The sequence below is a fragment of the Pezoporus wallicus genome, unplaced genomic scaffold (genome assembly GCF_028554395.1).
Source record: "Pezoporus wallicus isolate ANWC-B61680 ecotype Strahan unplaced genomic scaffold, APGP_CSIRO_Pwel_v1 contig_8717, whole genome shotgun sequence".
NCBI classification, from domain to species: Eukaryota; Metazoa; Chordata; class Aves; order Psittaciformes; family Psittacidae; genus Pezoporus; species Pezoporus wallicus.
Window position 1 is genome coordinate 72,025 of NW_026640825.1, and position 27,948 is coordinate 99,972.

Here is a 27,948-nt window from a genome sequence, read left to right on the forward strand (position 1 = left end):
CCTTGTCCTGCCCCTGCATCCCCTTTACCCAGCAGGGTAAAGGCATTGCCCTTGTCCTGCCCCTGCATCCCCCTTTACCCAGCAGGGTAAAGGCATTGCCCTTGTCCTGCCCCTGCATCCCCTTTACCCAGCAGGGTAAAGGCATTGCCCTTGTCCTGCCCCTGCATCCCCTCGCCAGCTTGCCTGCAGCCCCTTCAGGCACTGGAGCTGCTCTCAGGCCTCCCCTTCAGGAGCCTTCTCTTCCCCAGCTGACGCAGCCCAGCTCTCCCAGCCTGGCCCAGCATCACCCCGTGCTCACTGCCCACAAGGGTGCCCACACGGCCCCGTGCACTCCATCCACTCGTGGTTTATTCTGGAAGCTGCAGGCATTAAGGTGTAAGACCCCCAAGGTGCAGGAGGGACATGCTGGGGGTCAGGCCGGAAATGAGGCAAGGGAGGAGAAGAGGATGTAGCCTTCCCGGGACACCCAGGGAGCCAGGACACCGATGGGAAGTTACCTTTGGAGGGGATGAGGGTGCTCTGCCAGGTTTGGGAAGTGGAAGGGCTGGGTTTCTGCTCTCAATCTGGGCTGGGAGAAGGGCTGGCACATCCTCGGTGGGTCCCAGATGTGGCTCTGGGATGCAGGGAAGGGGATGCAGCTGCACAGGGGAAGGGCACATGGGGCAGAGCTAATCCTGGTGGTATTTGGTGAGGAACTGTGTGGAGGCCACCGGTGAGCCGAGCCGGAACTGCTTCACGAAGCTCTCCATCACCCAGGAACCTGAGGAGAGAGGGGCAGGAGTGAGCAGGGATGGAGGCGGCCAGAGCAGGGATGCTGTGGGGCTGGATGAACTCAGGGGCAAGAGGGGAGGGAGGGCAGGAGCCATGGGCATCTCTGAGGGTAAATGGTGTTGGCTCCTCTTGTGTCCCCACTTTGGAGCAGCCTTTCCCATGGCTTCCCACAAGCCCAGCTTAGGATGCTTGGAAATACATGGGGGAGATGGCAGGAGCTCCCCAGCCCCTTCACTCGCACGCACTGAGCCAAGAGGCTCAGCAATTTCCTGACCCCCTTCCTCTGCTGCCTGCCCTGACCCGGGGATGCTGGAGGCCCTGGGGACACTCCTGGCTGGAGGCAGGGATCCCTCTCTGGGGCTGTGGGCAGGAGGGATTCCCTTGTGCAATCCCCCTGCGCCCTGCAGGGCTCAGAGCCAGCATGGGGCCGATGGAGCATCCTCCTCCTGGCCCAGAGGGGCTTTCCCTGGGGACCAAAGCAGCTGCCACTCGTGGTGGTGGGAGCCTGGATGGGAGCCGCTGCGGTGGCGCAGGGCAGGGGCAAGGGGCCCGGTGTTTGTGTGAAACCCTCCTCCCTCCTCTCCTCTTCCTGGCACCTCTTTAATGTCACGCTGCAGACTGGCAGCCCTTATCTGTGCCCACATCTCAGCCCCAGCTGGAGCAAAGCATCCCCTTTGCTCTTGCAAAGTGCTGAGCAAAACCAGAGCTGCTGCCTCACCCCACTGGGCGATGTGGGTTTGGGTGCCAGCAGAGCCCAGCTCTCTCCGTGTCCCCCCCCCAGCCTCCAGCACTGGGGCTCTTCACAGCCAAAAAGCCCCTGATGGGCTCTGCAGATGCTCCTGGTGCTGGCACTGTGCTGTGCAACCTCCTCAGCTGGAAGAGGATGTGGCCCAGGAGATGCTCCAGTGCTTGGGAAGGAGATCCCAAGATCCTCAGGCTGGACCCTGCATCCCGCTGGGAGGAGATGCTGAGATGCATCAGTTGTGTGTGGCTGGGGGGGTTCCCGATGTCCCCACATCATCACTGACACCCACTGAGGGCCCAAACCAAGCTGAGAGCAAGGGCAGTCCCAATGTGCCACCCTGGGGTCACCAGCCAGGGCATGGAGCTGCATTTCCATCAGCTCTGGCTCACTGCTGCATCCCAAGCCCAAGGTGGGGGAGATGCCCCCCCACAGGACCCCGAGGGGGCTTTGGGTTTGCAGCGCCACTGCCAAGCCAGGCCATGGACACGGTGATGGGCACTGTGTCCCAGTGTGAGCCACAAACACATCCCTCCCACCATGACAGCCCCGGCAGGGAGGGAGCCGCTCGCTTCAGGGTCTCCATCCATCCCCCATCCCCTCCATCTCGGGGGATGCTGATGAGCGCAGCGCCAGGGGAAGGGGTCCCGGGGGCGGGGGGGATGCTCCCAGTGCACCCCCAGCCTTTCATCCGCTGGGTTTCAAAGCACTGGGAGAGCCGCAGAGGGAGCAGCCGGTGCCGGTGGGACTGGGGTGAGAGCGAGACGCGGCTCCCCCCGGCTCCGCGGGGCTGTCCCTGGTGTTGGTGAGGCCTCGGGGGGGCTGTGGATGAAAGGGGGAGGCAGAGCTGCCGCAGGGCTGCGTGCGGGGCCGGGGTTTTTCCTGACCTACTTTGGTACCTGCCAGCGCTCCGGGGGTGCAGGGCCTGGCCCCAGGGGAAGCCCCGGGTGACGCAGCCCTGGGGGACCCCACGCCAAATCCAGTGCCTTGGGTGCATCCTCAAACCGGGTGTCCCAACCTGCCTGCACCCTGCGTCCCTGGCACAGGGAGACATCCCTCTGCCAGCCAGCCACAGCACTGGGGACTGAGTCACCGGGACCACGGAGCTCTCGGTGTCACCATTCCCATCAAAACGACGTTGCATCCGTGGCTTGGGTCCGTTTTCGAGCTCATTTCTCAGTTGATTTTATCATCGTGCTTGGCTCTATGTGAGCACCCGCTGGAGGAAGAGGAGCACCCACTGACACCCCGATCCTTGAGCATCACATGGGGAAACTGAGGCACGAGGTTGCTGCGGGGCTTGTGGAGCTCAGGGACCCTCTGGCCTCGCAGGCAATGGGTGCATGGGGCTGTTTCACCCCCCAGAACGAGCAGGCCCCCCCTCCTCAGGCACCCACAGCGTTGCCAGCCGTAATTTATCAGCCTCATCAGCGGGGCTGAGAGCAGCCCTGATGCTTTCCTGCAGAGATTAATGATGTCCCAGCGGAGGTAGGCGGGAGGCCACCGGCTGCTTGCTCACCATTAACTGACACCCAGGGACTGGGGCTGGGAGCGGGTGCTCCCCGCAGCCCTTCGCTTCCTCCCATCCCAGCCTCAGCCTTTCCCTCCCCATGGGGCCCAGTCCAACCCGATTTTCCAGCTGGGTGGATCGGAGGTGCACAAGGTCTGCTCATGAGTCAATGCTGCAGCCCCGATGTGATGGAGAGGGATGGAGCCGTGGGAAGGGCCACAGGCCGGGCTCATCCCCAGCGCCTGGTGCCCAAAGGACTCTCAGCTTCCCAACATCTCCGGGAGGCAAAAGCCCATTCCCAGCTGTAAAACACCTTTCCGGGCCAGGAGGAGGTTTGGGGATGCTGGGGAGCATCTCCACGTGTTCCCAGGGCTGGTGGGCATCCAGCGCTGGGACACAGCAGAGAGGGAGGAACAGAACCGCTCATCGCGTGCAATTAACCCTCCTGAGCTCGTGCTAATTACAGAACCCACAAGGGAAAGGCAGGAGGTGGCCAAGGAGCAGCCTCCCATGGGTCCGACACCCCCATGGCCGGGGTTTCCCTGCGCGGTGCCTGGGGATGCGCGGGTGCCTCTGACATCCCGCAGACCGCGAGCCCTCATCCTGCACCCTGGTGACCCTCGCTCTGCATCGCCACCAGCGCCCCACAGCTGCGGGGACACCCCATGGCTCTTCACTGTGGGTGCCAGGGGGGCACGGAGCGGGTGCCCAGTGTCACAGCCAGAGCATGGAGTGAATCAGGCAGCGGTGGAGAAACTGAGGCTCCAAGAGGGTTTTCTGCCTGAGGCCCCAGGGAGGGAGGCTGCAGGTGCAGGGATTGATCAGGAGAAGGAGCAGACGTTCGGATTCTTCCCGATGAAACAAGTCCCTCTGCTCAAGAGACGCCCTGCAGAAACCTGCGCTGCGAGCACCCGTTTCACCCCTGTCCCTTGGTGGGTGACCCCTGGGCGCAGCACCCGATGGTGCCATCCCCACGGCAGGGAGGGCACCGGGGCCAGCACGGAGCCGTCCTCCCTCCCTGCGAGCTGCCGGCGCTGCGAAGCAGAAGCACGGATTCGTTTCCGTGCCGGCCGTCGCCTCTCGCCTCTCGTTCCCCAGAGACCTTCCCGAGGAGCAGGAGAGGGCTCGCCCGGGCAGCTCCGGGTTTAGTGCCCTCTTCTGGAGGCTCCGGCCTCTTGGCTCCGCTGCTGAGCTCCTGCCCTCCCGCCCGGCCCGCCCCGCGGGCCCTGCTCCGGCCCCGCTGGTCCCGGCCCCGCTCCTGCTTCACCCTGGAGGGGCCAGGAGGGAGCTTCTCTGTGAGCTGAGCGCTGGCACAAACACCCTCACGGAGCCCCGTGGTGTCCCCAGGCAGGGGGGAAGCAGCCCGAGGGATGGATGCATGGCACGGAGCTGGCAATGCGCAGCACAGGGATGCCGGATGCATCTCTTGTACCGCAGGAGGACAGGACCGGGGCAGAGCTGAGGAGGAGCTGGATGAGCTCCTCACCCGTGGTCTGTTGGGCTCACAGTCAGCATCCCCCGTGTTTTCATGTGCTACCAAGGCATTTCCTCCTTCCTCCTTCGTCCCACGGGGCCTGGATGTGCCAGTGGCTCAATGGTGTTTGTCCCAGTGTGGTCCTTGAGGATGGATTCATTCAAACCCTCGAGACACCAAAATCCCATCCTGCGGCTGCTTTCAGGGCTTGTGCCCTGGGAGTTAAAGGGAACATTCACTGGCCAGGCCAGGCCTGTGATGCAGCAGTGAAATGGTTAAAAACAGCCTTCAACCAACTACTTAAATAACAGCCTCCACTGAAACGATGATGCTCAGGAGAAAACATCCGCTGCTGTTTTAACCAGTCTTTCCCAGGGAGCTTGGGAAGGGCTGGGAAACTTCAGGATAGGATGGAGACAACGTGGGGCACAGAGCAGGGACAGAGATCTTCCACATGGATCTGGCGGCTGAGCCGCTTTGGGTATGAGATGTGGGGAGCTGGAGCTGCACATCCTGTTAATACGAGGGTTTATGGTGGGTGTCCCATGCTGCATCCCATGCTGCGATGGGGATGCGGGTGCATAGCCCTGGGTGACAGCAGTGGAGCCCCATCCTCTGACCTCTCCAGGGACAAGGGGACAGGGACATGACCCGCTCCTCTGGCAGGGGGGTGGCTTCCATGGATGTCATTAAGAAGCAGAGCTAATGAGCCAGAAAGCAACTGAAGAGCAGAGATAACCCACAGAGAGACTCGCAGCAGCAGCTGCAGCCCAGCCTGGCCACAGGACGAGCATCACAGCCCTGTGCCGGCTGGGATCTGGGGTGTTCCTGGATGAGCACAGACAGGATGCACCGACCTGCCCAGGAATGCACCAGGAATACACCTTTGCATGGGCCTTGTCCATGCCGAGGGTCCTGCAGGGTGCGACCATCCGGGATGGAGCAGCAGGGATGGTCCCATCATGTCCTGGGTGGACTCAGCTTCTTGCCTCCATCCTTGCCATGCACACTGAGGGAGGCAGCAGCTCAGGGGTGGAGGGAGCTGGGAGTTGGTGCTCGTTGTGTCAGCTGGGTTTGAGCAATCCCTTGCTAAACCATCTCCATGTCTGATCCTTATCTGTGCCCTCCGAGGTGATGAAACTCCCGAGGCGCAGGGGGGAAGAGGTTCCAGCAAGGACTGGATGGAATCCACAGCCCACGAGATCTCTCCTTGCTCCCGATCCCGCTAGCCAGGCCGTTACCAACACTTGATGCCAAGGACTTAACACCCCAGCCACGTCCCATGTAAGGATTTGAAACCCCTTTGCATCACATGAGCATCCCCAGCATCGCGCTTTGGGAATGCTCTAACACGTGGCATTGCCCGTTCCCCCTGGAAAAGCCCCTTCAGGACATGGTGCAGGACCAGGGCGAGGGCACGGCTGCTCCTTACCCAGTGAGACGCGCTCCTCGGGGCTCAGGGCGATGGCCTCGTGCGCTGGCTGCTCGTGCAGGAGGAGCTGGTAGCGGTGGTACCCGCTGCGGGGCGGCGGCGTGGGACGGACGTAATCTGGGGGTGCAGAAGATAACGGCTGAGCATCCCTCTCCACACCGCAACCACGCGTGCACCCTGGCCCTGCAGCCTGGGATCAGTTCTCCCACCAGCACCAGGAGGGAGGAAACACTGGGCAGCTTGGGTGTTTGATGGGCAGGAGCAGCCAGAAACCCCCTTCCCTTGTCACTGCCTGCATCCCCCCTCTGCTCCTGTTTTCCCCTTCCTGAACTAACCCACCTCCAACCTCCCACCGTGCCAGCCACCGCCTCTCCTCCTCTTTCAACCTGAGAGCCCCAGGGTGCTCCTCACCCCTGTGCTGAGCACCTTGACCTCTCCTCCATCACCCTTCCCATCCCTGCCATCCCCTCCTCATCCTCACCGTGCTGGGCGCATCCTCCCCTGGGTTGCAGGGATCTCCTGGGGCACAAGCTCGAGACCCCCAGCACCCTGCTAGAGTGTGGCCAGCAGCCCTCACCCTGCTGCTGCCCCACAGGAGCTGGGGGCCTGGCCGAGCTCCAGCTGCCGGGGTTTGAAGTCCTCCCTTGATGCTCCTGTGGTGGGAGCAGCGGTTCTCAGGTGCTGGCAGTTTGGGGTTGATGCCTCCCCTCGCTGCAGACCTCGCGTGCAGGTGGGCACGTCCCCAGCTCTCAGCCAGCTGAAGCAGGAGTGAGCAGCACACAGCTCCCAGGACACGGCATCATGGAATCCCAGCCTGGTGTGCATTGGAAGGGAGCTTAAAGCTCCTCCAGCTCCAGCCCCTGCCATGGCCATGGACCCCTTCCACTGGAGCAGCTTGCTCCAAGCCCCTGTGTCCAACCTGGCCTTGAGCACTGCCAGGGATGGGGTTTAACTTTAAAGATCTCCCATTAACAGACCCCCTCCGGGGCAGCCCCTTGCCCTGCATTGAGGGTGGGAGGACCCAGTGCCAAGGGACAAGCAGCTAAAGCCCTCCAGCATCGGTCACTCCCAGCCTCAATCCCTCGGGATGTAAGCTCCATGAGCCGTGTCTGCCTTGTTTTGAACTCAAAGTCTTTGTTTGTGCAACATCACAGAAGTTGTTGGGATTCACCCGCTTTTATCTCGTGTTTCTCTTTTTGTTTGTGTCCCCCCACTCTCTTTGGAGCCCTTCCAAGCACCGGGGAGCTCCTAAACCACTTCTGCCTCGAGCAAGAGAAGAGAAAAAGCAGCTCCTATTCCAGACAGTGCCCAGCTGCGCCCCATGGGAGCCCCTCGTGTCCCCCGCCATGTCCTGTCCAGGCCAGCTCTGCCACCGCCTCATCCCAGCTCCCAGCAGCAGACCCCGTCCCCGGGTTGGGGTCTGCACTCACCCGTCAGCACGTGCCCTTTGACGTCCCCAGTCCTCAGATTCGCACCCTGAAAGGACAAGGAGAAAGGGGGGAGATGCTACAGGGCCCCCCAGGAGAAGGACACGGAGGGATGGACACACACACCCCACACACCCCTCCCAGGGATTTGGCTTCCAACATCTTGGTTGTTTTCCCTGCAGGGGTCACTGGGGACCGATCCTCTCCTGGGAAGGAGCACACGGGGGCCTGTGGCCGTTTGGGATGTAGAGGCTCCCTGCATGGTGTCCTGGCACGGCTCACCCTGGTGTTGGGAAGGGTGAATGATGCCGGGTGGGAAGGGGCTGCCAGCGGAGGGTGGTGGTGATTTGCACCAGCATCCCCATGGCAAAGCTTTGTCCCACCGCGGTGCTTTTGTTCTCAACCAAAACTCCTGCCTGGCTCCCCATCACCTGGTGCGCTTGGATCCCCATCCCTGCCCTGGGATCCTTCCCTGCAGGAGGGTGGCTTTGCGAGACCACCGAGCATCCCACTGGAACGCGATTAATGGCAAGGAGGCAGCGGCAAGGCCTCTGGCCACATCCATCCCTGCACAAGCCACCTCACCCCTGACCTGCTGTGCTATTCCCAGCCGCCCCCCCCAGCACTCCCAAATCCTTTCCTACGGCACCCGTTATTCCAGTCCTGCCCACGCACGCGCCCTGCCAGGGCTCCTCCGTCCCAACCTGCCCTGGGACTTCTTACCCCGAAAAAGAAAAGGGAGATGCAGCAGATAACTGGAAGCAAAAGGGCACGCGGGGAGCCTGGTTTGGGATCTTCGGGATCAAAGCTCTGCTTTCCCCAACAGGAAACCTGCTCTGCACGGAGTCACCAATGGTGACAGCCTCCTGCGAGCGGCCTGAGGCCAGCGGGAAGCCGAGCACCCGCTCGTGGTCCTTGGATATCGGCTCCCCATGGCTGGCTCGCCACCTTGGCAGCCAGAGCCAAGAATATCCCAAGGGGGGGGAGACAGTGACTAAGAGTTAGGGCAGTGACTTGGCAGGTTTGGGTGCTTTGGTTCACAGGAGGAGGAAAAGCCAAAGGAGAAGCACCCCGGGGTGTACCGGGGGGGGACGTGAGGCCATGGGGCTGCTCTCTCCCTGCTTAGTCTGCCCAGATGTGCCAGCACAACCTGCCCAGATGTGCGTGCCCGCTCCATTCAGACGCATTCACCAGCCTATCCACCCGTGCCAGCCCGCTCTGCCCAGCCGCTGCGCATCCCTCCTCCATCCAGATGTGCACATCTGCTCTACCCAGCTGCGCTGCGCTGCGCTCTACCCAGCTGTGCTGGTCGGGGCTGGCAGGGGAAGCTCGCAGCACGCCCCAAGCTCCCCGTGCGGCCGGGCCGGCTGCCAGCCCCCTGCTCTTCAAAGGCAGACACTGAGGCTTTTCCCTGCTCCTGGTAGGGCTGCTCCCGAGCGGGGACCTCGCTGCTATTCCTGGCTTTGCCATGGGCTTATCGGGAGAGGCCGGGCCTCCTCCCTCTTCTCCTGCCTGCTGATGTGGGCTGCCTGCTCGCCCCGAGACGCAGTGGGTTCTGGCTTGCCGCGGGCATGGGAGAGTCAAAGGATAAAGCTCCTTTTAAGAGACGAGAACAGGAAGAGGGCGGGAGGGAGAAAGTTGGGGATGAGCACTTTAAAGCCTGCCTCGTTTTGTTTAGTAGTAAACAGCTCCTGTGGAGGAGAGCGCTGCACGCACTGGGCACCAGCTGCCGGCTGCAGGACGGGCGTGAAGCCCCGCTTGCTCCTTCGGGATGCCACGCCAGTATGAGAGGGATCTGCGGCTGGTTCCTGCCAGCAGCGAGGAATAAACCCCCCGCTCCAGCCCCTTGCCCCTGTGCTGAAACGCCAGCGAGGGCGACGGGAGCATCTCATCCCGAAGATCCCTGCCAGGAGCGGAGCTAATGGACGCTGATGAGCTGCCGTGTTTATTAATGCCCTTTTATGAGAGCATTAATAGTTCCTAATGACACCATTTGGGCTTCCCAGCCTTTTATCTTCTCTTTCTCTTTCCCCTGCCGAGGACACAGTGTAGGAGGTGGAATTGGATATTTCCACCCTCCGGTCCATGCTGCGCTGGTGGGGCGCGGGATGCGGGCGGGATGCTCACGCGGAGACCTGGACAACCTTGAAAGTCCGTGCCACACAGTTTCTGTGCCAGGAGCTCCTCTCTGCGCTCTTCCCCCCCGGCTAAAAGAGGGAAGGGAAACGATTCCCACCCCATTCCCAACACCTCTTTGCCAAGCTGGACACCGCAGCTCTCTGCGGCCAGCACGTCGCAGCGCGGAGGGGAGGGAATAAATAAATAGAAGTAAATGAAGAAAGCAATGAGTCACTTTCTGTTCGCCTCTTGATCTTCCTTTTTTTTTCCCCTTTCCCCTCCTTTCCTTTCTTCCCCCTCTCCAGAACGTGTCTGATCCCATCGGAGAGGAGGGGAAAGGGCTGGGTGGCGAGAGCGCCAGCGATGCGCCCGGGCGAGGACGGAGGGTTATGGAAAGTGGGTGTGGGAATCGGCACAATCCCTGGCAGGGGACCAGGACAAACAGATGACGGATGGGACCCAGCAGCAGAGCGGGGCTGGGCTGCTGCTGCCTGCCTGGGAGCACGCCCCAGCCGGGACCCGCGCACCCCGGGGACCCCATGGGAGGCACCGGGGCGCTGGGAGCTGCGTCCCACGGGGAGCAGGCGAGGTGCTGATGTGATTAACCAGCAATTAGCCAAGTGGGGAAGTTAAACCCCAAACAAGCAGGGCTCCTCCTGCGCTGCTCGCTTGCGGCACGCAGGCTTGACAGGGGGGGAGGCAGCTTCAAAGCCGGCGCAGGCAGGAGCCCAGATTTGCTTTTCCCTCTCTCTGTGATCTTTCTAATGAGGCCAGCGTTTATGAATTGGTTCTCAGGAGCATCCCGGGAAGGGCAGAGCTGCCGGGATGGCAATCCAGCCTCCTGCAAGCGGAACACAGCCTGGAACGCGCAGCAAAGGAGTCAGATGCCTGTCACAGCTGGATACGGATCTGTTCAACCACGTCCTCGCAGGGCAATGGGCACACTGTGTGTCTGCCTCCTTTCCACCCAAACCAGCGCTGCTCCTACCCCAGCTCCCCGGAACATTCAGGCTCATCCTGCTTCCCGACAGAGAGCATGGGAGGGAAAACCTGGTCCAAGAGAAACTCTCCCTCCAATTATTTCTGCATGGAGAGAGCAGGGTAGGGCCCGGCCGGCTCCCAGCACTCCCAAACTCCAGCGTTTCCCAGGGTTTCCAGCTGCCTTTCACATGTGAGCTCGCTTCCATGCTGATCCCTGTGCTGGGGCATGGGATGGACCTGAACCATCCTGCTCCGACCCTCTCCCTGCCAGGGTCTCCCTTGCTTTTCCAATCACCACCAAGCCCAAAGGAAATTGTCAGCCCCTTCCATGCAAATCCTGGGTTTATTATGAGTGTCGCATCCCGTTATGCCAATCTGATGCCTCTGAATGGCTGTGTTCTTCCCATCAGAAAGGAATCAGTAGAAATAGAAAATGACAGAGAAAGACATGGAAGGAGTGGATGGAAGAAAAGCCCCATCCAGAGAAACCTCCCCTTCCCACTGGAACCAGACCAGCTTTCCCAATCCCAGATGTTATCCTCAGCCTGCTGGTGCTTCCCCATAGCCCTGGTTCCTGGATCCTGGGGATGACTCAGGGCTCTCAGCTCCTGCTCAGAGCCAGTTTCACTCCCCTGGCTCAGCTGGAGATGCAGCCCTGGACCGGAGGCAGGGATGCTCCCAGCATCCCACCGGAACAGCTATCCCGTGCGTCCAGCCTAACTCCTAATGGCCTGGACACTTTGCTTTCCATGTGTGCAAATGATTAATAGCAGGAGATTGACCCAGGCTCCAGGGATGTGCGGTCCAGCACCGTGTCCTGCCGAGCCAGATACGTGCCACTGCCCAGCTGCAAACCCCAAATTACTCATAGTCCGAGCCCAGGACTTTAATTCCCTTCAACTCTCATGGATTTCCACCATTCCTGGTGCTATTTGGCTCACCTGCTGTCAGCCTGTGCATGGAAGTTGGATAAACCACATCCAAACTACACACGGGCACAGAAAGAGTGGAAAAGGTGCATTTCTCTCTGCAGAGAACTTGTCTTTGGGGCAGATCCAGGGCTCCAGTGGGTGAACCCGAGGGGGCTGGTACTGCACAGCTCCTGGATCTGCCTGTCTGCAGAGTGACACCGTTACAAGCATTGGGATTGGGTGGTTTTAACAACAGCATCCTGCAGGACACCCCTTCTCATCGGGCAGATACTCATCAGGCACCAGAGAGATGCTGCTGCACAAATACAACGCTGATGCTCTACACAGCCTCACCCTCAAACATGAACTGAGGCTCAATTGAGCCTGAGGGCCCCCGAGGAGCAGAAGCAGCTCAAGGGGTCCCATTCCCCCCCTTGGGTCCCCAGTGTTCAGGCTGGAGCAGGACACAGTGGCCAGGTTGGAACGTGACCACTCCAGCGCGGCTCTGAAGAGCCCCTGCTCCAGCTTCCCGGGGTCAGCATCCCCAGCCATTCACCCTGAGCATTATTAGGCAGTGATTACAGCTCCTTGGCATGGTCTGGCTTTCTGTTGGATTGCTATAAATGGGGAAGGCTCCCATAAAAATATATTAAAGAATAAATATCAGGCACGGCTGTAATTTCAATGACTTGTCTGATACACCCTAATGCCCCAGGGAAGGACGTGCCACAGGGTTATTAAGTAAGCAAAATAAACCTAAATCACCTCCGTGTTGGGCTCTTTGAGAGGTTTTTTAATCTAGGAAGGTGGAAGCAGCAGGGCCAAAATGCTGCATTTAATATCCTGAAGCACTGAGGAGCTGCAGGATGCAGAGCCCGGGCTCCTGCTCCCTCCTGGAAGTCCAAGGATGGTGTTTCCAGTGCCAGAATATCCCATTTCAAAAGAGGGAGGCTCTGCTGGGTGGATTTACAGTGAGCGACAGATTCCTGCCTGGCTTAGGCGTTGCTGGCACACACGGTGCCTATCTGCACCTTTCCCTATGGATGTAGGTGAGGGGTCCATGCCTGTGGGGTGGAGGCTGTGATGACACTCGGATGGTTTGGAAACCTCAGCCAAACCCCTTCTGTTGAGAAAGGAGGAGGTTTTGTGTGTTTTATTGAAGCACCTGTGCTATGAAGGCTGGGAATGGGGGAAAAGGGATGCAGGATGCTGGGGGGGGGGGTGCCTATGAGACGTGGCTTTGCCAGGACACTGGCAGTGATGGATCTGGGGGCTGAGGGTGGCTGGTTTGCCAAGGAACGGTGTGAAGGAGTTTTCCTGCTGCCCCTTTCCCTCCAGGATCCCTGGTGGAGAAGCGTCAGGGTTTGCTTAAGTGAGAAAATCGCCCTGTTTGCCTAAAAAGCTCATTTAAATCAGCTTATGCAGAGGGCCGCACAAGTTCTGACTGATGCCAACACCGCTCTGCCTTGCTCCTGCTTGCAGGGCCTGGAAGCTGGAGCAGCACCAGGCGCACCAGTGGGGTGGCTGCAACCTGCAGCACCCCAAAAGACCCTTCTGGGGAGCGCTGCAATCGCATCTTTGCGTGGTTGCACCCCAGGCCCTGGGCCTCTGTTGTACAACCGGGATGCTAAAGGCTGGCTGGGACTGCTCGGAACAGGGGTGTTGAGAGCAACCCCAGGGGTGTGTGAGGAAGCCACGTGGATGCCGGGCTCTGTGGCTGCCTGGGTTTAATATCCCGGCGGTGTTGCAACTGCAGGCGAGCTCATGGAGGAGCTGGTTGCCAGATGAGTCAACCTGACCCCGCTGCCCGCCGAGGGGAGGGCTGTGGTGGGCTTCATCCCACACAGGATCCAACCAGGACCTCCCATGAGCATCCCCTGCCCCCTCGGTGCCGGTGGGACAACGGCGGATGCCGGCGTGGGAAGTGGAGCTGGGTTTGGAGGAGGAGGAAGGTCTGAGGATGGCTCCGGTGTGGGGGGATGAAGGGGAAGGGCAGGTTTTGCACCTCACTGCTCAAACACGCCGCTGGCAACACCGATTTTCCCTGCATCCCGGTGTGCTCCACACTTTGCCTGGTTCTTCCCCAGGAGATTCACCAGGATCTCCCCATATTCACCCCATGGAAGCAGGAGGCCACTCAATACCCCCTGCACTCCCTGGGGCACCCCCATCACCCCCAGTTCTGATGGGGAGCCTCCAAAACACCACAAAACCTCCAGAGGAAGGTGAACCAAGAGAGGTTTCAAAGCCATGAGTAAAGGCCTGGAGATTCAACGCAGGGAACAAGCTTGAACTGGCCAGAAAAAGGGCTGGGTAGGACTGAAAAGGTCTTTTCCATCCCAAGTCTCTGCAGCTCTGGAGAGTGGAAAACTTGTTTGCGTGCGTGTCGCTTTAAGATGAGCTTGCTTTTCCAGCAGCAGATTTCCGGAGGATTCTTGGAGAAACACCAAATTTTGCCTAATTCAGTCATTTAAAGGCCTGTAGCCCGATTCCGTGAGGATGAGAGCGGAGCCTGCACTGAAACCAAGCCCTGGGGACAGCCGCGAGGATGTGCCCGCCTTCGCCTTTGGGGATGGGAATAGGTTTGCTTTGGTGGTTGCAAAGCACCAACAAGGACTGTCCAAGCTGCAGTAAACAGCAATAAACACGTCCGTGGGGCACGTGGGCCTCAACCTCTCCTGCGTGAGCAGCACATCCCTCCGTGAGGCGTAACCAGGCTGGCAGAGATGCTCTGAGCTTCCATCTAATCCAAAGGGAAGGGATGGAGAGGAGGGCAGAGCACGGTGGGTGATGCTCGGTGCACAGGACAAGCAGTGGTTTCTCTTAAGGAAGACATTAGAGCCCTGTCACCTTCCAGTGTGCTGCAAGGAACACTGAAAACCCTCCTGTTTTCCAGCCAGCCTTCCCAAAAGCAGCATCTCGGGAGTGCTCCTGCATTTCAGAGCAGGTTTTTGCACTGGCGATCATAAGCATCATGGGATGGTTGGGTTGGGAGGGACTTTAAGGCTCATCCAGTTCCAGCCCCCTGCCACAGGCAGGGACACCTTCCACTAGAGCAGGCTGCTCCAAGCCCTGATGTGATGCTGCAAAAGCCGGGTCCACACCGCAGCATCAGCAACGGCTGGGATTGAAATCCCAGGGGGGGCTTGAGCCTGGATTTTGGGCGCTGGTACCCAGCGATGAGCACCAACAAGGAGGGATGCTGCGCGCGACGGGGATGCTGCGTCCCACCCCGGCAGCCACGCGGAGCTGGGGGGCACCTCGGGGCGCACACGCCGCAAACCTCCCCTGCAAATTCCTCCTCCCTGGGGTGCCTGATCCCCATCCCAGCCACCTTCCCAGGCACGGGGGTGGATCAAAGCCCGCGCGTGCCAGCCCTGCTCCCGCTCTGGGCCAATTTGGCTATTTCGGCTCCTCTAATCTGATGGGAGCTGGGGAAGGAGCGTGGGGCTGGGGGGAAGGGGGGGGAAAGGTTGATTTTATCCCTTCTTTAACTCCTGTCTCTCCCCTTCCGTTGGCCAAAGCCTCCCTTTTGCATCTGATGACAGCGGCCCCCATCCTGGATTTGCCGGCAGGGGAATGTTCTGCCTGGCCCCCGCCAGCGCATCCGGGCTGCCGTGGGCTCGGCCTCGCCGCTGTGTGTCCCGTCCCCCGTCCCCCCCCTCCCCTTAAGCTGCTTCCTGACAGCGGGACTTGGCAGCACACGGAGGGAGAGTCCAGAGCTGCCCCTGGGACGGGAGAAACTCCAACAGGAAACATCCCTCGCTGGAGCAGCGCGAGTTCTTCCCCCCCCCTCCCCTCCCCGCTTCCCTCCCGCTTGTTATTTTCTCGGGAAGGGGGGGGGATTCTTGAAGGATGAGAGCTTTGGGATGCTCGTGAGTCCTTTGCATTGATTTAAATGATGGGAAAGAGCCAAGCGCGCCTTCTCGCCTGCGTTTTTGGCTGCTGAGCATCCCATAGCCCTTATCACAAGGCAGACCCACACCAGGGCTGCTGACACACAGCCCCCCCCCCAGATCTGCACCCCAGCAGCTGCCTTGGGGGCTGCAGTGACGCAGGGAGCAGTTTGGCATCACCCATCCCGAGGATGAGGGGTTAACCCGGCAGCGCTGCTGCACGGCTGCCAAAGCCGCTCCGGCTGTGCCATGGACTTCCCTTTCTTCCATAAAAGTCCACCGGATCCGGGCTCCCGTGGGATGCTCCCGACGCGGGAAGGAGGGGGCTGAGCTGCCCTACCTGGGGCGCGTGCAAGCGCCGGGGGCTGTTTGTGCAGTGCCCCGTGTGCCTCCCAAGCACTCGCCCTGCTCCCTGTGCCCTGCCTTGGGCTCCACTGATGTGTTTAGGTTATTTTGGGGGTGCTGAGGGCTGTGGGGGCCCCACTTCAGCCTGGCTGGGTGAGGACATGGGGGTCGTCCCCCAAACAGCCCTGCTCTGGTTTGCGATGGGGCTCAGGCCCACAGCTCCTTGTCCAGGGGTTGCAAAGGCATGGGGAGAGCGGGGAGAGGAGAGGCAGAGTGGGTGTCCCCCCAGGGATGCCCATAGGTGCTGCTGGAGGCTGTTCCTGCTCCATCTCCTTGCATGAACCTTGCTTTCCTGCCACCAGGGCCAGGGCAGCCCCCCCAGCCCCAACAGGAATAGCTCCCCACCTCCAGCCCTCGTTATTTTGGGTCGCTTGTGGGTGGCAGTGCAAGTACAAAGACCCAGAGGTCCCTTCCCAGCCCTTTTCCCAAACCAAGGGGTCAAAGTTTGGACGGGGCTTGGAGTAAGCTGTTCCAGTGGAAGGTGTCCCTGCCCATGGCAGGGGGCTGGAGCTGGATGAGCTTTAAGGCCCCTTCCAGGCCAAACCATCCCAGGATTCTATGATTCCACAAAACTGCATGTTCCCATGTACCCACATTGAGGAGCAAGGATGATATGAGCTGACTGCAAGAGCTGCGATTGCCTACAGGGATGCTCAAGTTGTCCCCACACAGCACAGCCTGGTTTGGGTTGAAATCCCACTCATTTAGGACTGACCAGCATCCTAACCCCTCCCTAGCCTATTCCCGGGACCACCAGGGAAGCGGTGTCCCTACATCGTGCGGGTCCTATAGGGAGCACAATGAGCCCTGGACCAGTTACAGCAGCAGACAAGATGTCATCACCCCAAGAGGCCGGGGCTTGCATCAGCAGTGTCTTGCAACGAAGAAAGCCAAGTTTTGAGAGGAGAAGCTCTCACACACACACACGCCAGCCTCAGCAATTAACTTAATAGGTTTCTTACAGAATGCCCCGTGAGTGATGCTCAACATATTCAAGTGTTGACAAGACGGTGCTGAACCCGACGCCTACACAGCGGGCAAAGCAGGCACGGAGCGCAGACACACCTTCATTGTCTGAAACTGGTAGTAAAACTCCAAACCCGCCCTTGTGTAATGGGGAGAGGAGCAGATGGGGCTGCGTAACCCTTCCCTCCCCAGTGCCTGCGCTGGGGATGCTGCGAGGTGGTGATAGGGGCATCCCCAAGGGATCTCTCAGGGAGCCACTGCAGAAGTGTCCACTCAGGATACACGCTTCCAGATCCATTCAGGGTATGTTATGGAGGGGTTGGAGCCCACCAGGACCACCAGCAACCTTTTACTCATCTATAATTGTAGTATTGACCCCCTGGGAATACTACACTGGAATCACTTCTGTGATTCCAGAAGAGGTGAATGTGGAATTGTCCTCTGGATTTGCTCCAGGTCAATATTTAGGCCACTAATACACAAAAGGGCTGAGCATCCCTTGGCACTGCTGGATGGTCCTCGCCTGCATTTGCCCAATTCCCAGAGGAGGCATTCCTTTCTCCTTTTCCTTAGGAAAGTCCTATAAAGGGCAGGATGTGGGCTAAATCTGTGCTTGATGCCACGGGTGGCCTCATTCACCAAGGAAAGCCAAACCGTGTCAATGCAGCACCCAACACCAAATACCCTCCTGAAGAGCCAACAGCACCCACGGTCACCCTATAAAAAGAGGGAAAAAAACCATCTCTGGAAGAGGGATCCATGGGGAAACCTGTTTGGATGGAGATGTTTTGTAACAGGCAGCAGAGATCCATCTCCCCTGACTTGGGGTGGGATCTTGAGTCAGGAAAATTGCTTAAGAAAGGGTGGTCGTTCCTACAGGTTTCTCCAGGTTGGGAAATGTTCTCCCAGTGGCTGGGACCCGCATGGAGCAATCTCCAGGGCTGTCATCATCATGTTGATGAGCTCCCAAACCCGTCAGGCTCACTCGGTGTCCCTGCTGCCTGCTCCGTGCTGCCTGGGTCTCTCCCTTTCCCTATAGACCGGGCTGGCTCGGGGGGAAAGTCCTTCATCGGATGCTGGTGGTGGTTCATGAGCACCCACCGGGGCAGGGAATGGGCTCATCCCAAACTGTCACATTTCAGCCAGTTTAGGGGATGGGAGAGCTGGCCTGGAGCCGGGATGCTGTGTTTGGATGGCTCCTTCCCTGCCTCCCCTGCACACTGCAACCTCAGGGCCCTGCAGGGATGCAGGAGCCGCCATTATTCCCACTTTGAAGAGATGCGAAAGGCATTCCAAGGATTTCGATCAACCGAGTTAAAGCTCCAGAACCTGGGACACAGCTATTTTAGGAGCACACCCAAAGAGCACGGATGCTGCAGCCGATGCTGCTCACTACCTGGACTGCAGAGAGCCCAATTCACGGGGCTCTGGAGCACGGGAATTAGGGATTTAGCTGGGAGTGAGCTCTGCATTGTCAGGGAATTAAAGGTTTACCTGCGTGTTGCAGACAGAGGCTTAAAGGTTTTACAAAGACATTAGATTTACAGCTCTCCCCAGTGTCGACACCACTGGGTTTACCCCGCCAGGGAGGATTTTGACCAGGTTGGGATGGTTCCCACATGAAACACGTGCCGGTGGGAACGGTGATGGAAGCTGGTGCCCAGGCTTTGCCCATGGCCACGTGGCAGCCAAAATCAACACAAACCCTGCAAAGAGCCTGCCCAGAGATGGAGCCAAGTGTGACCAAACGCCAACATGAGCCTTGCCCTGCCATGCAGGGTGAAGCCGTAGGCTTAGTGTTCACTGCACGAGGAGTCTTTGCATTAGGGTCTCTTTTCTGTCTCCACAAAGCACAGTGGTACCCAGGAAGGCTTGTGGGAGCTGGAGCATCCCTTCCACCAGTGATGGGTACCTGGGGGCTTCCCTTGGTCCTTAAAGCACGTAACTGAGGTGAGACCCTGAGAGCTGCAGAGCAGCAAAGGCAGCAAATCCTGCACATCCAGAGCATCTTCCCAAGAGCTTTAAAGGGTGAAAGTCTATCACAACGCAAGGAGAACGTGTCCCAAAGACCCTGCAGAGCTGGAGCTAAGCTGGCTGCGAGCTGCCCCGCTATCATCTGCCCATCAGGTGTTGCACATCAGCAATCACAGCCTGCGTGGTGCAAACAGCCTGCAAGCAGAGGTGCAGGGGCTGTGCAATGCCCAGCCCGGGGCTACCCGGCTCACCCACACACTGGGAATGGGAGCTCTCGCTTGCAGCCGGGTGCGAGGATGAGCCCTGATGGCAGGAGGATAAAGCTGCCCTTGCGCAAGGCTCGGGGTTGCGTGGAGGATGCGGCGGGAGCAGACTTGCTCTGGCCCTGGGCTGCCTGCAGCACGGCCTGGATAGAGCCAGGGACCTGGGATGGATCCGGTCACAGAATCATGGGATGGTTTGTGTTGGAAGGGAGCTTAAAGCTCATCCAGCAGCTCCATGTCCCTCCTGTCCTGGGTCCCTGATATGCCCATGGATACTGGGACTTGCAGCGCTGAGCACAGCAGAGCCAGCACAGAGGGCTCCGAGGTATCCCATCCCCTGCTCCATCCCTCATGCTCATGGTCCTCTCCCCACCCTGGTCCCTATGACCGGCTGCTCCCTTCCCACTCCTTTGGTACAGAGAGGTGCAAAATAGGTTGTTGTTCACGAGGGCACTGGTGATTATTAATAATAACTCAGCTCCTTCGTGCTCCAGTTTCCCCAGTGCGCTGGCACCGAGCCACTGGGGCCCAGTGATTTACTGCAACTTAATTATTCCCGCATTTCATCACCTCTTGTTTTTGATGTCTGTGTCTCTGTCAGGGCCTCACCTTCGTGACTAAGAGAACCAGGGAAACAAACTGGTGGAAAAGGGAGAGAAAGGGGGAAAAACCCCAAGCTGGAGGGTGTGGAGCTGCTGCTCCACGGCCAGGCAAGGGAGGGAGGCTTGGGAAGTGTCCCATGGGATGCTCGGTGCATCCCACCATGGCACAAGCCCCATGGAGACCCTGGCCATGGAGTGCAGGAGACTCTCACCACAGCTCCCATGGTTTCAAGCCTTGGCTGTTGCTCCCAGCAGCAATGGTCCATGTCTGCCGCTTGGCAAAGCGAAAGGACAGCGTTGGACCTAGCCTGCCCCTTAAACACCTCCATGGGGAGCAAGCGGCTGCCCCGGCCACAGGAAGTGTTGGATTTGCTGGATTTGGCTTGTGAGCAAAGGGGGCTGCCAGATGGAGGCCGGTAATCGGATTCCCGAGGCTCCTGGCCCTCCATTCCCATGGAGACCGGGTTGGAGGAATCACGAGCAGAGCCAGGAGCATCTCCTGGGATGGTGCCTTGCACCCACCCTGCATCCAGTGAGGGTGGTCAGGGGGACACAACAGGGATGCAGGGATGCTCATGGGGAACAAGCTGCCCTGGGAAAGCCCGTGGACAGTGTGGGAGCATCCTGCAGGCATGAGGCTGGATGAGGATTGACGACGCACGGCGGGGCCGGTGCTGACCCCAGTCTGCTGGATCAACCTGAGATAAAGCCGGGGCAGGCAGGGTGAGGTGGCTGCCATCATCTGCCAGACCCTTTACCTGGACTGGCAGGGGAGAACCTCTGCCTTATATCCAACCTAAATCTCCTCTGTTTATCAACAGCACAAGCACACCGATGGGGCTTCACACGGGTAAAGCCACTGTGCTAAACTCAACTCCATTTGATACAGCAATACTTGCTTTTCCTATAGTATTTCCCATCCATTCATTCCCAAGCATGTTAGGGAAGTGGGTGGGTGTCAGGAACCACATTTTATAGGTGCAGAAGCACTCGTTCAGCGTGTTCAGTCACTAAACTGGTGTCAGTGCTGGATTAAAGCACCTTCCCGCACTGGCAGGTGCCTGGTCCCAGCCCTGCGGCACTGCCATGCCCGTGTCCTGATGGGAATACCCTGAACCGTGGGAGGTTGGAGAACCCCTACTCTGTCCAGCTGAGCAGCTTGGCCATGAAGTTGGTGCTTCCAGAAAGTACCACAGCATCCACAAATGCTCCCAAAGGGAGTGGCAACGTGGGACTTAAGAGCCAAGGGGAATTCAGCTGCGTGGCCCTGTCTGCTTGGAAGGGCACCTGTGGGATGCTGGATGGCATACAGGACAGAGACAGGGCTGGGGTGTAGCACTGGGATGCAGGGCCAGGATAGAAGGCTGGGATGCAGGGCCAAGGTGCAGGGTTGGGGTGTAGGTTGCGATGTAGTGCTGGAATGCAGGGCTGGGATGCATGCAGGGATGCAGGGCTGGCATATATGCCGGGGTGTAGGGCTGGGATGTGGGCTGGGGTGCAGGGCTGGGTGGCGGGCTGGGATGCAGAGCTGGGATGCAGAGGTGGGGTGTGTGCTGGGGTGCAGACTGGAAGGCAGGCTGGGATGTGTGCTGGGGTGCAGGCTGGGATGCAGAGGTGGGATGTGTGCTGGGTGCAGGCTGGGATGTGTGCTGGGTTCAGGCTGGGATGTGTGCTGGGTGCAGGCTGGGATATGTGCTGGGGTGCAGGCTGGGATGTGTGCTGGGGTGCAGGCTGGGATGTGTGCTGGGGTGCAGGCTGGGATGTGTGCTGGGGTGCAGGCTGGGATGTGTGCTGGGGTGCAGGCTGGGATGTGTGCTGGGGTGCAGGCTGGGATGTGTGCTGGGGTGCAGGCTGGGATGTGTGCTGGGGTGCAGGCTGGGATGCTCACACTCTGGGCTCAGCAGGGCAGCTCAGCAGGTGCTCATCCAGAGCAGCGGATGCTCCATGGAGCAGCGGGGCTGCGGCAGCAGCTCCCTGCAGAGCCGCAGGGTCAGCGTTCCCTGGAGGGCGCCCAGCAGCAGGGAAACCCAGGCTCCACTCCAGGCCACACAGAGCTCCGCGAAGCGCCAGCAACCGGGGGAGCGGGGGCTGAGGGAGCCGGGAATTTTCCTTGCAGGGGGAGGGAAAAAGAAAGAACCCCCTCTTTCCAGTATTTCCCTGCGTGTCTTTGGCCTGGTGCAGCCCTTCTGCTCACTGCTCTGTTTATACATGATAGACAACTAATTAACATCCAAGCCTCTTGAAAGGTCTTTTCAGAGGTAATGTACTGACAGAGGATGTCAGTAAGGAGCAGTGATTTGTCTAAGCAGTGATCACATTGTTTCAGACTGAATGAGGTGAATATTAAACTGCTTTAAATGCACTCTTCATAAAGCACTAATTACATACTCCCGGGGGAGTACGGGCAAGGAATACTAAACAGCAGAAAAGTCAACAGAGTGCTTTTTATAGTATGTTGCTGGGTTCTGTGTTTTTCTGTCTTTCTTTCTCTTGTGCGCTCTCGCGCGCTCCCTCTCTCTCTCTCCCCTTTACAGTAAAATCACAGCACGCTGAAGAATACACATTTATAGCACAATGGTTCACATCTAATTATATGGCAATCATTAGTTTTAACCTGGGTGTATTATATTTTCTTTGATATATTGTGCCCCCCGGCATCTCTTCGGATACAAGACTTCCAATGGCATTTTCTCCCCTCCCTTGGAAAAAAAAGGTGGGTTTTTTTTTCCCCATCATTAGCATTTGCTGATAATTTTCTTTCTTCCCCCTACAACCCCCAAACAAAAATTATAAATTGTCAGGAATAAAAGGGGCAAGGAGGGGAGGAGGAGAAATCCGGGTTATCCAAATCCGAACCTGCTCCCTCCCTCCTGGAATCGGGCACTTTATTATTACCAAGGTAACTCCACTGGGTTTTTTTAAAGAGGAAAGGAACTACAGAATGGGCCATTAATGAATTCCTGCAGATGCTGCTGCACTCCTGCTCTGGCTCGGCCCAACACCCTCGTGGGGTGAACAACCACTCCATGTATTATGTATTCCTTATAGCACAACATGGAGTGAGAGAGATTGAAGTAGCCACGAACCAAATCCTCCCTGCACAGAAAACCTCGAGATCCTCTTATCCAATGAGATGGGAAACAAAAAGGAACATGTGGCAGAGCTCAGTGTCCTCGAGGAACCTGCTGCTTCCTCCTGGGCAGCAAAGTGAGAGCACCAGGAGGAGACGATGGGAGCAGGACGATGGGACCAATGGCCCCTCAAACGCATAGGGTATGGCTCAAACGCACAAGGTCTGGCTCATATTAGTGGAATGGATTCCATAATCATGGGATATGGCTCAAATGCACAGCGTAGGATTCATATTCAATTTCATAAGGTAGGATTTGAATGTATAGGTTTTGGTTAGGCACACAGGGTAAGGCTCAAATGTATAGGTTGCGGCTCAAACACACAACGTATGGCCCAAATGCATAGGGTAGGATCCAGAAACATGGGATATGGCCCAAATGCATAGGGTAGGATCCAGAAATATAGCATATGGCCCAAAAGCATAAGGTTTGGGTCCAAGGCACAAGGGATGGCTCAAACACATAAATTGTGGCTCAGACACATAGGGTACGGCTCAAATACATAGGGTAGGATTCTTACACGTAGGGTACAGCTCAAATGCATAGAGTACAGCTCAAATACATAGGGTATGACTCAACGACTCAGGGTACAGCTCAAACATCAAAGGGCGCAAATGATGGCTCCAAGACACGTGGCACAGCTCAAATGCATAGGGTCTGGCTCAAACACACCTGTACAGCTCAGACAAGAGGGTATGGGTCAAGCACACTGTCATGGCTCAGTTATAGCGCAATCCATACCCAGCGTGTCATGGGGAGCATTCCTGTGGCCACGCAGCTCCTCCTGCCCGTCACCCCTTTGCCACCGGCATTCCCATCCCATTCCCCACAGCACCAGTCCCACCTTCAAGGACACAGCACCGGCCCTGCCCGAGCTGAACCCAGCACACGAGGCCTGGGATGCTCTGGCTGTGCCCAAAGCATTCCGCTCCCAGGATCAGCCATCACTTTCTAGAGCACATGGTGCCCACAAGCTCTGGCCGGGAGCCTCGTGCAAGCCGAGCCCGGAGCTGGCTGGGACCATGCTCTGCCTTCCTTCGAGGTGCAGGCTTCCTCGGGAAGGAAGAGGCATGCAGCCTTTAGATGCTTTTTTTTCCTCCTTTAAAGAACATGAAAGAATCTGATAATTACTTCTATCTACCACCCAACTGTACTAATTACCAACCTATTTCTTCACAGTATGACAGACACAGGCTCTCCAAAACACATAGAGATAAATTAGCACTAATTGGTTTTCCTCTGGCTGTTTGAATTAGTATTTAAAGCTCCAATTACAAAGCAGAATAATTACTATTAATGTCCTGTCGCAGTACAAAAGGCAGATATCTCGCGAGCGGGTCCAGGTGTATTATTACACTGATTACGGAATATTTAACCTGGCTCCTTAAGACAAAGACATGTGGAAACTTCATAAAAAGAAGGAAAAAAAGGCAAGAAAGGGAAAGAAATCCGCAGATGGTGGCAGGTCCCTGCAGGAGATGGGGGGGGGGGGGGGCTTTGAAACCTGGGATGAGAGAGGTACGAGGAGGAGGAAGGGAGAAAGAGCAAAAATGGAAGGGACGGGGGAATGAGGAAAGAGCGAATCTGTGCAAACCCAAATGAAGGCATTGGGGGATGAGGGGATACAAATGGTGCCCTTGCTGGCAGAGCCCAGCAGCACTAAAGGCATTACTCCAGCTCACAGGGGGTCAGGACCTGCTGTTGCCCTTCTCCTCTTCTTCCTCCTCCTCTGCGGGCACTAGGGGCTCTGCATCCCTTGGGATGAGCCCTTTTGCTGGGAGCTGAGCCTGGCTGCCCTCTCCCCAGCTCCCAGGGATGCTCTGGAGCTGGTGCACACCCTGGGATGAAGGAAGGGCTCTTGCAGACCCCTGGGAAGAAATGGGAAGAGGAAGGGCAGGCAGCTGCCAACATCCCTGGTGCCAGCCCGGTGATCCCTGTGAACATCCCAAAGTCAGGGTGGTCAAGCAGGCACATCCCAAAATGGGACTGCGATCCCGTGTGAGCTGATGGCTTCAGCCATCCCTAAAATATCTGAACTGGGAGATTCCTCTGGGATGAGTTATCAGCATCCACAGCCACAAGGGAGAGCCCAGCACCCCAACCCAACTGCTTCCCACTGGGATGGGGACATCTTGCAGGCAGGGATTCAGCTCCTGCATCCCCATCAGCACAGCAGCAGCACTCAACACTGCTTGGTGACATTCTCACACCGGCCAGGACAGCATGGAGAAGGGAAGGCGAAGTATTTTGGGGAGTGGACATGGTGGATATTCCCACCTGGAAGGCTCCAAGGCTTGCAAATGGGGGGCTGGCACCCCCAGCTGCCAGCCGGCACCCCCAGCGGGCACCCTGCCCTCCCAGAGCATTGGGCAATGCTGCACCCAGCCTTTCATCACTTGGGTACCGGCACGGCAGGATGCAGGCACACAGACCGGCAGTGCCCTCTGGTGCTCCTGGTCCCCTGCCACCAGCCTGGGACCACGGCGGGGTCCCCACTGGCACCCTGGCATCTACACCCGGGCTGGTCCAGCGGGGGCTGTGCCTCCTCAATGAGCATCACTGGGACAGGCGCTTCCCAGGCAGCCTCCCACAGCCTCCCTATCCCTGAGAGGACATCCCAGGAAGTTGGGGGCAGCTTCAAGAGGGGAACATCCTCCTGTGGTCGGGGATGGGGGGAGCCTGTGGGTGTGTTGGGAAGGGGGGAGGACAGGGAGGGATTTCTTTTTAAGAGATCAGGTGGGTGGTGTGCGGGGATGCCAGCTGGCGATGGGCTATATTTCTACTGACAAGGCTTTACCCTGTAGGTGTGAGGAATTCCAATTAAATATTCAGCCTATTTGTCTGTGTGTGGGAGAGGGTTTGCTGTGCAGGAGGAAAGCCTCACATTCAGCTCAGTAGCTAACCATTAAGAGAGAAATTAGCTCAGTTCATCAAGGGAAGCCAGCGGAGGGTTTTCCTCACTCTCCTACCTTGTTCCGGCCCTCGTTCACAAACAGCAGGGAATAAACCCATCTCATTTTGCAGGGGAGAAGCGAGCCGGTTGGCTGTGCCCATCCGGAGAGGCAGGAGCACGTCCCGAGCTGGGAAAGCTTTTCTTTCCCAATGCCAATGGGATGTGATCCCAGCTCAGCTCCCCCCGTCGCTTCCCCAGAGGCTGCGCAGCGCGGTCGATGCAGCGGGAGAGGGGTCGGAGGGGTGCGGGCGCTGCAGCTTTAATTGCTCTCGCATTTACCTGCCATCTCCTTTCCGAGTCATTTGCGATGCACTAATTAATCACCAGGAACTAAAAGCCCTCGCTTGGGGATGATCTTTTTAAGCCTGTTGGGAGAGCTGATGCTCGATCGACAAAGGGCCCTTTTGCTGGGTTAGGGGCAGACGGGATCGATGGGGCTCCAACGATTGCCTCTGCCCACACATGTGTTTGGGGTCGGGTACAAGGAGCCCCGGCATCGCTGCAAATCCCATGGGAATGCACTCGTGCCACACCTGGTGGAGAGACTGGGGTGAAAAAATGGCATTTTGGTACAAAGGATGCTCCTCTGTGCAACAGCGGAGTGAGGGCGGGATGGGCTGGATCCTGCGATGGCCACAGCACCAATCCAGGGGGATGTGGGGGACAACTGTGTCCAACTGTATAAAAACAAGCAGCCCCCATCGAGCTGATTTCACCATTTTCTGGAACTTGACGCGTTTTTGCCCTTTTGAAACAAGTTTCCATCTCAGAACACCCAAATTTTAAATAGAACCCGAAGCGACAAGAATAAGCAAACAAAATAAGACGAGTTTTTCATGCAACCACAAATGATATCCTGCTTCCCTCCTGCACGGCGCCTTTGGGGAAAAGAAGCTGTTCCTGACGGGAATGAAGCCGTAATTTCCCTCTCCTGAGGGAAGGCAAACCTGGCTCCCCCCCCAGCGATGGGCAGTCTTGGGCACTCAGCTCCTGGTACCCACTCACTGCATTTGAAGGCATCTGAAAGTTGAGCTCAAGCACCTTTTAGAGCATGGGAGCAAAAAGCCTTGGCTGGATCCTATGGGCTGCTCCTGCCACGCTGAGCTTTCCTATCCCATCACCACAAAGAGGCAGGGATGAGTTTTGCTATGCTCTCCCCACACATAGGATGCAGGGATGTGCTTTTCTCCCCCCTCCCCATACACAGGATACAGGAGCCTCACGGGGTTTCTCAACCGCTACCAAATCTTTGGCTGTGCTGCCACCTTTATGGGGCAGAAACCACCTTTTTGGGGCTCCATCAAGGAGCAGACCGCCCAGGCCAGCCCCTGCACCCGCTCCACCCGGACCGCCGGCAGCATCGCGAGGTTTGGCACTGGGATTACAACCTATCGTGCTCTGTATTTTGGCTTCCCCTTTCTTTTCCACTCAGGAGCCAGAGGCTCCATAGCAACCCGCAGCTCCCGGGGCCTGACTTGAGAGCTTTGATGGCACTGTCACTTCGTTTAAGGCTACACCCGGGTAGGTGTGAGGAACTCCACTTCAGCATTCAGCTGGCTTGCCTGTGTGGGGGGACAGGCTCTGCTGTGGAGGAGGGAAGCCTCGGCGCGAGCGGTGACTAATCGCTCAGACACCGCTTGTCTGTGGCACCAGGGGAGGGCAGGGAGAGGGTTTTCCTTCACCGTGCAGCTGCCTCTGCATTCCCTTTTCGGGAGATATTGCAGCTCCCCGCCGGGCTCCGGGGCTCCCGAGCGGAAGCTGGAAAGTTCCCAAGCATCTTCCCGGCGTGGCTGGGGCTCCACTGAGATGCTGCTGCCGATCCCGGCAGGGCTTTGCTGCTTCTCCTCACGCAGCCCCAGGGCCACGTTTTCAGAGGGAAACTGATTTCTGGGGGTGTAAGGTCCCTTGTGCATCCCCTTGCCACAGAGGCGCAGTTGGTGCCTCCAGTGTGCACATGCCCTTTGGATGCGCATCCCTAAGTGTGGATGAGCATCCCTCAGTGTGGATGAGCATCCCTACGTTTGGATGAGCATCCCTGAGTTTGGATGAGCATCCCTCAGTGTGGATGAGCATCCCTGAGTTTGGATGAGCATCCCTCAGTGTGGATGAGCATCCCCTGGATGAGCAGTTTGGATGAGCATCCCTGAGTTTGGATGAGCATCCCTCAGTGTGGATGAGCATCCCTCAGTTTGGATGAGCATCCCTCAGTGTGGATGAGCATCCCTGAGTTTGGATGAGCATCCCTCAGTGTGGATGAGCATCCCTGAGTTTGGATGAGCATCCCTCAGTGTGGATGAGCATCCCTCAGTTTGGATGAGCATCCCTCAGTGTGGATGAGCATCCCTCAGTTTGGATGAGCATCCCTAAGTGTGGATGAGCATCCCTCAGTTTG

The 27,948-nt window shown here is 58.1% G+C and overlaps 1 protein-coding gene across 4 annotated transcripts in view; it reads right to left on the reverse strand.

The window, feature by feature from the left end:
* Positions 1 to 326: 326 nt before the first annotated feature.
* PEBP4 (phosphatidylethanolamine binding protein 4) overlaps positions 327 to 27,948 on the reverse strand; it is a 71,088-nt gene continuing 43,466 nt past the window's right edge. For all 4 annotated transcript variants that reach the window (XM_057420851.1, XM_057420852.1, XM_057420850.1 and 1 more), the window contains exons 6-8: positions 7,360 to 7,405; positions 5,930 to 6,046; positions 327 to 760 (exon numbers count right to left, since the gene is read on the reverse strand). In XM_057420851.1, the coding sequence (XP_057276834.1) occupies positions 669 to 760; positions 5,930 to 6,046; positions 7,360 to 7,405 (255 nt within the window). In that variant the 3' untranslated portion in view covers positions 327 to 668. The remainder of the gene's footprint in view (positions 761 to 5,929; positions 6,047 to 7,359; positions 7,406 to 27,948) is intronic.